General features: G+C 37.8%; 1 protein-coding gene across 1 annotated transcript in view; it reads right to left on the bottom strand.

The window, feature by feature from the left end:
- GABRA4 (gamma-aminobutyric acid type A receptor alpha4 subunit) overlaps positions 1–15258 on the bottom strand; it is a 39824-nt gene that overhangs the window by 24301 nt on the left and 265 nt on the right. The window contains exons 2-6 of the mRNA XM_026846969.1: positions 7239–7264; positions 5918–5985; positions 3259–3479; positions 3074–3156; positions 1152–1295 (exon numbers count right to left, since the gene is read on the bottom strand). Coding sequence (XP_026702770.1) covers positions 1152–1295; positions 3074–3156; positions 3259–3479; positions 5918–5985; positions 7239–7264 — 542 coding nt within the window. The remainder of the gene's footprint in view (positions 1–1151; positions 1296–3073; positions 3157–3258; positions 3480–5917; positions 5986–7238; positions 7265–15258) is intronic.

Below are 15258 nucleotides of genomic sequence, written 5' to 3' on the forward strand. Positions count from 1 at the left end.
AAGATATAATCCAGCATGAGCCATACAGTAGAAACATGATTTTTAAAATTCTTTTGGCAGCTGTTGAAGAAAAGAATCCCAAGACACAAACAATCTATCTACCATAGTATCCATAACATTGTGGTATCTAACTGCCAAACAAAACAGTAATAACAATGATGCACATTAAGTGTTATGGAAGCATCTCAGCTTTTTACTAGGTTTGTATGTCACTACCACTATGATAATAAAACTAATGCAAAAATCATTAACAAGAATTAAAAACACTGTCAGTATTATCTCAAATGTTATCATTCATATTAACAAAAAAAAATAAATTGCAGCCTTACCATAAACTGAATAAATTATTTAAATAAAGCACTACAGAATGAGCATTTTAGGGACAGTAAGGGAATTCTGTTGTTAACTCATAATAATATGCTGATAAGTAAATTTCTAGTGTATTTCAAAATGCTGTTTTATCTTTGAGAAAAATATCCATGGAGTAGTACCTCAAATGTATTTCCTTTATCTGTTTCATTTTGCCCATCTCACAACACACAAACTTGCTGATGCTTAGGAAATGATTCCAAATTTTAAAAATATGCTTGTTTATCACCACACTGCTCATCAGTGATACTTCACTCATTTCAGATGCCTGTAGTTGCCATTTGCCTTATTTCTTACAGCACAAATCAGCAGAAGTATCTATTGTGACTAATGCATTTGTGCCTATCCTTATCTGACTAGAGGGTTTTTATGGCTTTAATAACCCATTCTGTATGCTGTACTTCTATCCCGAGCTGTTTACACCACCAAACAAAGGAAGTCTTTTGCACATAATGCGGATACAGTGCTGAGAAATTACTTCCTCACCCAGGCATCCTCTTGACTCTTCAAACTGCATTTTAAGCAGTGATTAAATACTCATTTTGTCCCTTGGAGTAATGATCTCATTCTAGCTTTCTGAAAGACCATCGCAATCTCCTGTAATGAATCTGTAAATGTAAATCTGAAGGACAGAAACGTAATTCAGGTTTATGCTCTCAGCCCTTAATATATACCCTATGACATTCAGTAGAGCACCTTACAGGAAGGAAGAAAAAAGCCTTGGGCAATGTTACAGGGTTAGTTTGACCTCAAGTTGATTTTTTTTCTGATGAGATTCCTACCTGTAATAGATTTAATGGTTTCAGTGGATACCGTATGCCCAAGCAGGTCATACTGAACTAAACTGGAAGACTCCTCAGGAACTTCCACTGACTTCTCGGGTCCTTTTGTCCAGGTATAAATCATTTCACTCTTTGGATAAGCATCTACAACAGAGCATCAGTTTGCATAAATAGGAAACTTCTTCTCACACATTACTAAGAGCCCAATCCAAACCTACTGAAACCGAACAGGAAGCTTCACACTAACCACTTTAGAAGATACCCTTCATGTTAAGTTACCCCAAAAGCCACCCTCAGAGGAGAATAAATAGCAGCTAAGGTTGTATGTCAAGTGTCACATACAAATTCATTTCATATTTGAATGTGAAGTCTAAACATGAGTTCTTTCTGGATCAGCCCTTATTGGGCATTCAAAGTTTATCTTTAAACTTTAGAAATTTCTATCTAAAATTGTACTGATAAAATATACTAATGTATAAAAATGTATAAGAATGATACATTTTGGAGACTAAGTGCATATTTCTTTACAGAAAAGAATTATTATATTAAAAACTATACTATACTAAAAACTATATTATTTTAAATTTGTGTTTAAAGTATTTGCCAAAAAAACAGAGCTCAGTAAAAAATTCACAATAACCCAAAAGTATGCACACCCAAAGAAACATTTCACATTTAATACAAAAGATATAAAACTTAGGGCTAGCATTCAATCCCTATACAGCCCAAACTCCTGTTAAAATGAAATTAAATGTCTTGCATTTGAAATGGATACATCTTATTTCAAGTTTCACTGAGGAAAATATCAGATTAGTGTCAAGCACAGTATCTGCTGGCTGGTGATTCTGCCTGAAGAAATATGCCTGTGGAGCAGCCCCCACTATTGAAGCTCCCCTATTGTACAGCTGATAACCAAAGCCGAATCTGGCAGCACCAAGTCTCCAGTCTCATCATAAAGGGGGTGAAAAACCTTATCAGAATAATGTCTTCAATATCCCACTTTTGGTTTACTACCCAGCTGTATAAGCTAAATTTATGCTGAGGAAAGACTATGAGGAGCTTCCATCCATTTCTAACTTCAGAGTTCTGGGGTCAAGGAAGACAGATTAATGCCCAGCCACTGGCTACACTGGAGTGCACAGCAGAGAAGTCAGTGACCAAGCAGGCTTAAAAGAGTGACAAGATAGTTAATGGAGTGGACCAACCATCCCCAGATGGTCTCAGAGGTCTCTCCTGTGGATTCAAATCAGGAAATCATAACTACCTCCCTCAGTTGTTATGCAGTATGTCCCAAAATGTTCCTTCTACACAAAGTTTGGAGATCATCCAAAAATCTATGTCTGGCTTCGATGCAGAAAAGGAAAGTCACCTGCCGTAAGATTCCTCTCACCAGTCTAAAAGTTATTTATCTAGTCTAAACTTGCCATGCAGACTCACATTATAGGCCAGGAGATAGACAAATACAGCTACATACCGAATCTCTGCACATAACCTACCTATCTGAGGACATCAAAATGCCTCCACTAACTATAAAGTCAAATAACCTGTTTCCCTGGTTGCCTTTTACCTGCCTGTTGTAAATTGAGATGGATCCCACCCTCTTTGTCTTCTCCAGAGAATCTCTCACTTCACTGAGTATCCAATTCCTCCCTAAGAACCAAGAAAAACTATGTATTTCAAGCAACTGTGTAGCCCGAATAGTGGGGTTTAACATAATAGCTGAATCACTGCCTTCTTTTCAATTCTCTGCCTGGATTTAATTTTTGAGGCCCTAAATAAAATTCTCAAGGAACTTAACAGGAGTTTTGTCTGCATAAGGATTGTGTATCAAGACTAATATTTAGAAAGTTTAGTAATTGCTCAAAATCTACTTCTACAATTTAAATTCTGTAGTTACAAGAAATTTCATAATTGCAACTTACAACTCCCAAATTTGAGAGGACAAGCATGACCATCCATGGGAAAATCCACTAATCTCATGGGACACTCTGCACTTATTGTAAGCCTATAATGGAACAAATTAAATAGTCTCTGTTTGCCATTTTGTCTAGGCAGGATAACTTTTGCATACAGTAATTGTAAGAAGCCAAACAAACACATTGGATACCTCATTGTGTACAGGATGGTGCCATTTCTCATTATTCTGAAGAGTTTATTTGGGGCTGTCATATTATGTGCAACAGACTTTTTCCCATTCCTGAAGAAAGTGTCAGGGGTCCACACCTTTGAAACCATCAAGTTGTTAAGTCTTAAAATTTCAATAGGGCCATCATATTTTAATCTTTTGTCTACCCATGTCTGACGGAAGAAGACATCCATTGTATATTCCTGTATTAAATTGCAGAAAAACAAAGATCACATTTGCATGTGTGTTTCCTGTAAAAAAAAGAAATCCCTCAGGAGTAAAGAAATCAGTAGTAAAGAAAATACTAAGTCCACTACACAAACATATTTCCACCAATTAAATTGTGTTGTGTACTTCTTAATAGCTTAATTTCCCACATTAGTCACATCAATAAATCACTACACATATTTAATCATTAAGGAATAATTAATCTAATTAGGTTTCAGGAAGCAGGCAACTAAATTAGTAGTCAAGCATGCAACTGGAAACAAAATGATCTCTGATAAAAAGTGTCAACAGATTTTTAAAGAAATCTATGGATTTTCTGCTGCTGGCTACATTAAAAATACCAGGACAAACAATTACTTCCACTTTCAAAGTTAGAAAATAAATTTTAATTTCAACTCATGGAAAGTAAGCTTTTACCTGAGAAAAACTAAGTATTTCCTTTGCCATGACACAAAACATGGGTAATAAATTATATACAGACTTACACACACACATGTTTGTTTTAACTATGTAACTATCCCATTAGCTTCCCATATGTAACTATCCCAGTAACAAGAGCCATTAAGATGCTCCGAAGAAAACATGCAAACAACAACTGCAGAACTTCAGACACAGGCACATCATGAGAAACCGTAAGTGAATAAATGGACAAATGAATGCATTTCTCATCTTGGGAAGTAAAGCATTTCACAAAAACAGCATCATGTGGAACTGGAAAATGTAACACAGAAAACTTTGAGTCCTTTCTAACCTACAGTTGTGATTTTGTTGTCAAGCCAATGTTTTCTGATTTCATTTCAAACTCTTATGCATAACGTTATCATTGAAACTACTTGTATGACCATATCAATTCTCACTGGCAAGGAGGCATGCCTACTAGTGTAGTGCATCTTAGAATTACATCTGTCTTCTCCATGGGTCCATCCTCCACTGTGGTTTATAGTTAATCTATGAAAAATCTTTTTGCTTGCTGGTGATGTCATAGCTCTTAAGTAGCAGTTTCTGTTATTAGCTTCTACGTGACAGATTTTCTAATACAAGATTTCAACCGTTTTCATTACACTGGGTACCAACTTGCTCTAAACAGACCTTCTGATCATCCCCTGTACTGAGACTGTATCACACTTTGCTGTTTCAGTGAGTTTTATGAGTGAAGCCACATTCAGATTACATTGGGTTACTAATGGATACATTAACTAAAAATTATTCCAAAACCAGTTCCTGGATCCCTGAATAGCCTCCTAATTAATCCTTAACGATGAAAGGGGAAACATCTGCTGTAAACTCTCCTTTTGCCAGTTTCTTACCTACCTTCAGTCCATGTTCTCACTCCTGCCTTCTTCAATATAACTAATAATTTCCCATGTGGCATCATGTCAAATGCTTCAGTGAAACCTGAGAGATGCCATGCAGCCCTCATTTCAGATTTGAGGCACATTACTAGATATCCTTGAGACCAGAGTCTTGTACCCCTTGTCACACTGAACAGCATCATACTGTACATGGCAACCACTGAAGTGATAAGATGCATTTCAACATGAGACTGCTCTCATGAACGTAGCCCTTCAAAAAATATCTCGCTATCACAATACCCTTCCACATGACAGAACCAAATCAGGTGCACCACAAAGTGCATGACAGCACTGTATGGGAAGAAAGCTACTACCCTGAAACTGCCCTTCCCTTAAAGAAATTCAGTTCAGCAAATATGGCTGTGTTACTCCCATGGGATTTGCTTGGATTTCTTCATAAAAAGAGAAACAATTGTATGATTTAAGGGTATACCACTGGATTATAGAAGTTGATGAGAGTTTTGCTGGATTTGACGTCAAATGAATGCAGATGCTGTTCAGGCACAAGTAACAGTACGTGCAAATGTAACATTTCTCTTCTGTGACTATTTCATGCATGTCACTTTGACATTCAATTTCTGCAGACATTTCTGAAAACACCTATCAGTCAAACATTTGCTGAAAGTGATGCTAAAAGGGGCACAAAGATCAGCAAAGGGCATTAATCTGAAATGAAAATGTCAACAAATATTTGTGAAATGATGTCATTATTATTCACCTGAGAATAACACAAGTTTCAGAAAGGAAAAGCAATTTCAATTATATTATACATTTGCCCCACAGTAGACTTAGATGCTCCCTGCAAGGTCTGATTCTGCCTCTATACCATGAAAGTCTGTTTTAAATCTTATGAAGTGAATTCTTTAAGCCAGCCAAAAACCAGTGAAAGTGTGACCAGAATCAGGCCTGATGTATCTAATTATAACCTGTAAATTAAGCTGTTACTAATCTTGCCTACTTTGCATGATTGACAGAACAGTACAGATGAAGCATCCACTCCTTACTGCAGTTAATGGTTTCTCAGAACCAGGAAATGGCATTTTAATCCCAGAAATACATACCATTTCTACATCAGAAACTGGTCCAAAACTGGTGACATATATATCTGTTTTGACTTCAGTAACAGGACCTAATGTATGAAAAGGAAGTGAGCAAGAAAATTTGAATTTTGCAGGTCAACAATTCCCATAAATGATCCTGGTGTGTGAACAGTTATCTCTCTGAGGGTTCTGCAGATGAGCGAGAGCAAAATGCAAACACAGGTCATTTCAGATAAATCTCCAATATCAAGTACTGCTCAATTACCTTTACCACATAAGTAAATCAAAAGCAGCATTTCCATGCAAATCCCCATTTAGAAAATCAATGTTGACTCAACGGGTAAGAAAACAAATGTCAAAAAATTAAAAGGCTCACAGAAAACATCATTCTAATTAACACCAAGCACTGAATTCAGAAAATTCACATTCCCCAAGGGATTTGTTACTAACATATGGTTCTACTAGTAATAACTGGACGACAGATATTTGCATGCCATGCACTGGGCAATTTAGTACTGCAGGATCAAGAACTGCATCCATACCCTGAGATGTACTTCAGTGCTTTAATACTAACAATCAAAATAAAAGTTGGATATCTAAGCATTTTTCAGGGTCTGAACCTAGGTCCACATGCTACCACAAAGCCTAGCTTGAAAAAAATAGTGATACTTTGGACACTGTTAAAAACAGTGCACTGAGAAGAGGTCTTGCATTCTCACAGCTGGGTGCAGTGTAGCAACTATCAGAGAAAGCAGTTTCGTTTTAATGTGTAATTTATTTTACTACAGGACAAAACACCTTGACATTTCAGATGGGCATTCACTCTACAGTATACTCCACAGTTCCCCTTAAACCAAAGAACACAGCCACTAACTAATTTTACTGGGATTTAAGACTGTTCCCAATGTAAAAGGCTAGAAAGCTGGTAATCATTACCAGTTATTATGATGATTCTGTGATCAAAGCATTAGCTAATGGTTTTCATTCAGGCAATTAACTTGCATCATAAATTTAAAAAAAACCCCGATCTACTGATGGGTCTTACCAAACAGTATCTGTTTGAAAAAAATATATGGTCTACAAATGCACAACCACAGTTTCTAAACTCCCATAACTCGTCTTTCTAAAGAGGGTAAGTGGCTTGAGTCTGTTAATTCGGGCTTTATCATAGTATTTGCAATCTAAAAATGAAAGGAGGAAAGACAAGATTGTTAGCTGAAGAAGAGTATGTCCCTCTTAGAAAGAAAAAAAAAAATAAAAATCACTGTTCACAGATGCCATTTTGAAACAAATGTTAAAAGGAGAACAAGAAACAAGAAACTGGAAAACAGGAAACCTGTACTTCTTGCACCTAGAACAAGTGTCAAACTGTGAACAAAAAATAAAACAAAACCATGTAAAATTATTTCACTAAACCATTTGCAAGTTATGTAGAGAACATCTAAGAATTTTTCAGCTAAATGTCAAAAAAACTACTTTTCTGGAAGTTAAAGGTTTCACAGAAAGACATTTTTCAACATAAAATCTAAAGAAAATTCACCCTACAAGAGTTGGTAGCTCAGCGGTCCCTGGAAAGTTAGATAGTCTGGCATGTCTGTCTTGAAGAGGTTTTAAGAAGAAACTCCCAAGTTCCAGATAACATGCTTCCATACCATGCTGCTTGTTTTGCAATGGGTTGCTCTCTAAACAGGTCAAATGGAGGCTGCTCCCCTTTCTACAAATCACAAAGTGTTCATTAGGGTCAGGGAAATCCACAAGTGGTCAGACCACTCATTCTACTGACACCATAGTCCAATGACATTTCCTGAATATAATTCTTTCTTGAGATCAGAAGAGCTCCAGGAGATTGCAAAAACTCATACTAGAAATGTCTTCCAGTATCTTGACAGCTATGTGAAGTGTTAGAAAATAGGAGAGAAAAGCCCAATCACACTTGTGCATAGAAATAGAAGAGATGCAATTGTATCTGACCTCCCATAATCTCATTACTTTCATTTATCTAGGCTTGGCTTAAATATGTAAATATTTATTTCACCTCTATTTGAAATGTTTCTGAAATCGAAGTTCAACAGAAATGAAAAAGTCATTTTCCCATGTAGCTCTAATAAGACAGTGCAGGAATTAGTCTCCGTTACTCAGTAATACGGGAATACTTAGTATTGTACTCAGTTCCTGAATCCCTTTCAGGATTTATTTGTTAGTTTTAAGAAACCAAATAGGAATATTCCTCAGAAAACCCCAAACCTTTTACTGCTTTCCTCTGGCAGTACCTTCTTTTCTTTAGCTCACAGAACACTGTAATTTTATAATCATATCAAATTGAGCAAAGGGACAGATTTTTCCCACAGGCACGAGCTGCTTTCCCCTCAGGCACTGATTTCTTGTGTTCTAGTAAATGATTATGGCTTCATGGGCAATAAGCATTCAGATGCTTTTTGCAAGGTTGGTTGGGTTTTTTTAAGTTTCTCAAAAAGAAGGGGAGAGCCAAGACAAAGAAGCTAATCTCCAAACCAGCAAGCCTATGCCTTAATGCTATTAAAAATCCTATAGCAGCCACGCAGGACAAAAACTTTGCTTGAGTTCACTCTTTGGTAACTGCTATTCTGCTCTCAGACCTTTATTTAATAGTAGGACCCATGAGAAAGAAGGAAGCAGGAACTGTCAGACAATAACGAAGCCACAAAATAAGGTTGAAACTAAAGTTTACTTTTGTTTGTTTGCCCAACATGATGGCAGCAGTGACAAAACAAATGTTAAAATTGCATTTTAGGCCACTAGAAAATGGCAGATGAATGAAGATAATAGAAATATTTCAGTTATTCAGCTAGTACTGACATGCAAATCCTTGCTTTGCATCCAATGCCTTGGCCAAACAGTAAAATGTTTGGTAGGAGTGAAGACAGCAGCAAGACACAGCAAAGCTGATTATCTCCTTAATGCTTGTTCTCCAATTACAGCCCCGTCGTGCTCCACGTCTTCCACCTACATTGTCAGTTCACAACTGTTAAGGCCAATTCTTGGATTTTCTAGCACAACCCAGTACTTCATGCCAACCCAGAGCTATCTATGGCGACACCAAAATCTATCTCTTATTCTTCTTGACGTAGAAGAAAACATAACTCCAGTTGGTAACAATAGCAGGTCTACAAATAGTGAGTCATGCTTCTTTTTTAAAAAAAACCCAACACTATTATTAATCGTGGGAATTCCTGTCAACGAGGAGGTGATCTGTAGTCACCTAACCTACTTTTATTGGCGATTTAAGCTGTCCTCCAAAATGAACGTGTTGCACCACTTAACTCAGGCTCTGTAAACAGAAGATTCTATTAGAATCCTTAATGCTCTATTACTGAAAATAAAATGCAGCAAGATGAAAGAAGGCCAATTAACTTTAAATATGACCATTTGGGCTTATCCCTCAATGGATATTCAGAAAGCATCTATCCACCATAAATCTTCAGAAATGTTGAAGAACTATTTTTAACATACTGGTGTGTATTTTTATGTCAATGAAATAGGAGGAGAGTCCTACACACTGCAGTGGGAACAGTTAAGTCTGAATCACTGCTTGCAAGATAATATACTTTAAAGAAGCTCAGGCAGGATTAAAAGCAACCCCTGCAAAAGCCAGAATAGTTCAGTGTTAGATAGAGATGTTACATGTGGGCTGAAGAAGCGATGCCAGGCCCTAACCCTGTGAAGAGGAACATAAGACAGCTCTCCCATGCATTTTATGCCAACATATGGGTTGAACTGCAGCAGAGCTCCCAGTGAAAGACTTTGGGCTCCATTATCGCAGCGTCTCCATAGGCAACTGTCACTGCAGAGATTTCTACTGTATGTAAACAGTCAAATCCTGCACAGGCTTTCTGTATAGTGCAAATTTTGCCATCAAGAGACACACAACCCACCGGGAACATTAGCAAACAAGTCTGTACAAAGGTTTCAGCATACAAAGTACAATTTAAATGCTAAGTGCAGTTATTACTGCTATTATGAGATCATTCCCAGGACACATAAACTACTTGAAATTATATTACATCAGTTCCTACAGTTACATCTAGGAAAAAAAACCCAGTTGCTACAGTTTTGATTTTTTTAAATATAACTACATGTGAAAGATTTGGTGCTTTCTCATTGGTGCTTTCTCTTTCCAAATTCCTGCTGCCTGAATAGGGTTGGTATCATTTAAGTAAAGAAAAAAAAAAAAAAAAAAAAAGCTATCATATGAAGCATGTTCTCATTTCATTCTATCAGAAAGAACAGCTGAGGACACCTGCTATATGTTAAGATTTCTGCTAGGAAGCCTGAAAAACTAGGTAGGGCATTGTAAAAAAAAAAAAAAAAAAAATAACGTGCAATTCAAACACGTGGGCTACATTCTCTACCAAAAGACAAATACAACAAATGCAGCAGCACACAATACCCTTTGCCTGTACATATATTCATCCATCAGCATGTCTGAACCCTGAAAAGGGAAAAACATACATCCAGAAATTAGACTACTGTTTCTTTGCCTGTTCATCAGCAGATAATCTCTGCTACAACAGCCAACAAGCTTGATACTGGTGCCAGTTTTCATGATGTGGACACCTGTCTACTAAGAACTGGACTAAGAATATCAGCTAATTTTATACAGGTCACTGAACAACAGACAGATGGTAATGACTTCAAGCATTACTAACCTGGGCCAAATTCAAATCAGTCAACTACAGGTATCTAACACCATATCCTGTTAAGCCTCTGAGTCATCTATTCTCACCAGCTGAGGAAGACTGGACAACTGCCTGAAAAAAAAATAATCAGCTTCACTTTACAATGCTCATTTCAAGTCCATTTCCAAACTAAAAAATAAAAATAAATTACAATAGCCATTATGCTGAGCAATGGAACTCTGAAGGTATGCATGAGCTCCTAATAAGAACAGATAATCACGTAGATATTTTTATTTTCTCCAAAACCAGAAAACTGTCTTTGCTCTTCAAATTTATTCCGTGTTTATTTTCTGACTAAAGTCACTCCTCCTGCACTAACAGGAAATGAAACTGCAGAAATGCTGTTCATCAGCTGAACGTTACACAGCCTAGAAGGGGCAGAGAAGCCCTCTCCTAGCCTTCTTAGGGGAGACAATAGCTAACATATATAATGCCACCAAGTACTCAGATGCACTTTCACAGGTATGAGATGATGAGAAAGAATATTAAAAGAGGAAGAAAGGAAGAAGGAAAATGAATGAACACAGTCCTGTTCCTTCTACTCATGAGCCAGAGTACATGGCAACTTCCAAAGAGAAAGCCACGGAGCTATCACCATTTCACTAGCTGACAGTAAGACAGCTCATGCCAGACTCTGCCTCACACAAACAGAACCCAAAAAGAGAGCTCACTCCAGCTTTCACTGACTGATGGGCAGCCACACCGTGAGCCAGTAAGATGCTGCCGGAGATAATGTCAGCTTGTTCAGAGCTAACACCAGCAGGTTTCGCAGTCAACCTAAGAGCCTTGAGCAGGAGGCAAGTCACATACCACCTCCTTTCTTTGGTCTGGCCATACAACTGGCCATTAAAAGGAAGACGCCAGGGATGAGATGTTCTCTAAAAGGCACAATTCATTAAAATTAGCAGGCACATGGCAGCACACAGTGATGCTGCCCTCACCAGCTTTAGGCCCTTCATTCCTTCTTCCCTGAGTGCAGACTTAAGCGTGGTGAGTTACTATATCATGAAAGTTTCAAAGACACCATTATGGATTTTTAAAGTTACAATCCAATACTGATTCGAGCAGATCTTGCAGGCCCTTAGTTATGTCAAGAGTTTCTCAGGTAAAGCCTGAAACCATCCAAATGTTTAAAATGGCAAACCTGACCCAGGCCTTTTACTTCAAGTGAATAATGCTCCTTTCAAGAAGTCTCTGGACTTCTACTGTCACTTTGAAACTAATCACAAGTAGAAAGGTTACAAGGGGCTTTTCAGAGAAAATCCAGCTTTTGTAGCTTTCTATGGTTTTCTTTTGCATCATAGACAAAATTTTTAAAAGCGCATGAAAACTGGGGTCAGGGTATAACTAGAAATTCTTTTGCTTCAAAGTTTTACAGCTGAACCAAAATAGCACTGTGGTAATACTCTTCAAGTTCTCCAGCAGATAATGCTTTTAATTAATCACACTACAAGTGGCTTATGTAAACAACCTGTTCTTATAGAGTGGTTTTGACCAGGAAACACATATGCATTACAAATTGTATACTGAAATTCAGGATAATGATATAATGGAGCAAACAGTGTAGAGAACAGAACTGACTTCAATTCTACCACATTATTTCCAAACATCATAAGCATTACTTTATTCACTAGTCCCTAAATACCTTCCCTCTACTGAAATTCAAAACTCTCACGCATTTAAAGTCTTCTTGACAGCACTTGGATTTTGTTTTGATTTTTATTCTTTCTTATACAAAACGGTCCATTCTGTTTTGTTCCATTAAATTTTTAGGTGAAATCTCTTTGCTTGTCTCATGCTTCTTTAGATTCCCTCACATACACACACACCCCTCCCCCAACTTAATGGGAACTTTAATAACCTTTTTCATAAACCCTTCTGGGTTTTTTTATTAGACTAACAAACCTTACAGTGCTTAGTGACAGCAACTTTTTAGGTTCTTTTTAATCCATTTAATAAAGTGAGTTTGTAATCCAAGGTATCAATCCAATGACATGGGGAACTCCATTCTTCTTTTAACCCTCAACATTTGCCATGCTTCTGCACAAGAAGTACCAAGACAAGCTTTGACACACTCTGCTGAGGTTCAAAACCCTCCTGAGAGAACATTTCCACATCTGTAAGCATGCTCAGGCAATTTAACTTCTCCTCCATAACTACAAAAAATTATGCTAATTAATGATAGCATGGATAATTTGGATCCAGTTTTAGGAAATATCAAAAATCTAATGTTTTCTACTTCACTCTGCATGCAAAAAATCTTCATGAGTTGTTATTTGTGGCAACTCTGGAAGATGCCAGCAAAATTAAGAATTTGGCTACCTCCCCAAGTCTGATTTTAAACATCATTTGCACCAGAATTAGAAAGGTTTTCATTAATTTGAAGTTTAAAATCAGCATCAGTCAGACCTCTATGCGGCCTTTTGTTCTTAAAATAAAACCTTCATTTCATTGCAAGTCATGTGAAAACTAGATGGTGAATCAGCTTCAAGAATAAAACAAAAATAAATATTCTGCTATTCATCAGAAAGTGATGTAGCTTTAATATTACCAAAACGTACTATACTTTCCATCTCTAAATACTCCCATCCCCTCTGACATTTTGTCTGTTGTGCTATAAAACTAGTGAGTGACCCGCTTTTAAATTGCAAGTCCCATTTGTCATAAAGATTTATCAGGGAAAAAAAGAAGCTAAAAATATAGGGAAAACTTAATTTGGATAGTCTATATTTTAATAACTAATCCACAGTTATTACTCTGAGTTATGTCAAAATTTCAAACCTGCCCAATTGCAGAAATTTCTTGTGTTGGTTTTGGTTTGTTGGGGTTTTTTGGGGTGGGTTTTTTTTTTTTTAAGTTGTTCTTGTCAAAACAAGTGAAGATAACTTTTGCTCTGAAGAGCTAGGGAGGCAGGCATAATTTTAAAACATAAAGCATTTTTTTCCCCCATGTTTTACTCAGAAGCTCAAAACTCAAAGATGAATGAGGGGTTTAGATGTTACAAGGAAAGAAAAAGCAAGAAGCAATATAATACCCATTTTGTGAAATATTCACCCAGAAGTGTTTTGCCCAGGCTGAAATCTGGGAGTTTTTTCCTCCCTCTATCATTTACCTCAATATTGTCATTATGAAAGTTCAAGAAGATACAATGAACTTTTTCTCCTTGGTAGCATTTTGCTGAAAGTCTGGAACACTTACTAGGGAAAAAGATCTACTCTTGCAAAATATCCTGCAAAGGACAACTGTATTAAAATAAAAATTGACATAAACTGTATGTCATATTACATATTTAGTAGTCGTTTAATTTTGGAAATCTGATAATGCTCATAAAGCATCTTTGCTAGATGACTAATTAGTTGGCATTCAACCTAAAATGATGCCAAACATAGTACATCTCTTGTACACGTGCAGAAGTGTCTGTAACCTCTCTGTTCAAACTAAACTGCAAAAGGCTACTGGTTCCCAGTAATTCCTCTGGGTGCTAATAAATTTAGCTTTCTTCTCACTTAACATGTAAGCTAACTTACAGAAGGCCTCATTTATTCCATACACTCAAAATAATAAAGAAGTGATCAACAATGTTGTCCTTTAACAATCACGATCATACGTGTGAGCACTGTACATGGCATGTAGGGAATGTGCTGGCACACATGTCAGCATAGATAGATCACGTGTTTGAAGAAGGTACTTTCAGAAGAGGAAGAAAGTATTTCGCAACATAAACCTACGCAAGGATCTCATTCAACCCTGTATAGGAAGCAGCCTATAAAATGCTCATTACAGCTTTGTGCGTCATAAGAAAGGCTGTAGCATTTCTTTTTAAATCTTTTTTTTTTTTTTTTTTACTTATTTTCAGATCCGTATTTTTAATATCTTCATTCCGGATTACAATCCTAATGATTTTTGGTTCCAAGTCCCTACACAGTAACATCAAAACCAATAAACAAAAAGTCTGGTTGCTTCTTCAGCAGCACAAAACTGCATCTTAACAGCCTGAGGCACAAAAGGGGCACAAAACCCCCACACGTGAAGGCGAATTCGAGACTCCTCCACTTCTATTTCCTATACAGCAATTAAGTCTACTACTTTGATTTAGGGACTGGTGTGCTCAAGCACCTGAGCTCTGGTTTTCCCCGACTAGTGGAACAGAACCCATCGTAGCCCTGACCTCTTAGGCTGCTAAAAGCACGCTTGTTTCTCTAAGAACCCTATCCGTAGCATTTAGGGGTCAAAAACTGCAAAGAACCAGAAGAATTTGGATGTTAGACAGATCCCTCCATCCTCATCAAGCCAAGGCACGCCAGTTTCAGGGCTTTTGCTGGTTTGGTTTGGTTTTGGGTTTTGGTTTTGGTTTTTTTTTTTTCCCAGCGCAACAGCAGCACCCGAGCCCAGGGTGTGGGCAGAGCAGCGAAGCGGGGGCTGAGCCCGGGACCGCCCCAGCGGGGCCCCCGCGGCCGGGGTTGCTCAGCCCCCCCGGAGCTAGCGGGGCCAGGCGCTGCCTCGCTGCCGGCCCTCCCCTCCCCTCCCCGGAGGGCTCGGACCCCGGGGCGGGGAGCTGGGGGAAGACACACACGTTTTCGGTCGGTAACGAGTCGGTAGGAGCGGCGAGGGCTGCGCCCCCCGCCCCTGCCCGGCGCCCCCCCATCT

The sequence above is a fragment of the Athene cunicularia genome (genome assembly GCF_003259725.1).
Source record: "Athene cunicularia isolate RWA chromosome 4 unlocalized genomic scaffold, athCun1 chr4_part1, whole genome shotgun sequence".
Lineage (NCBI taxonomy): Eukaryota > Metazoa > Chordata > Aves > Strigiformes > Strigidae > Athene > Athene cunicularia.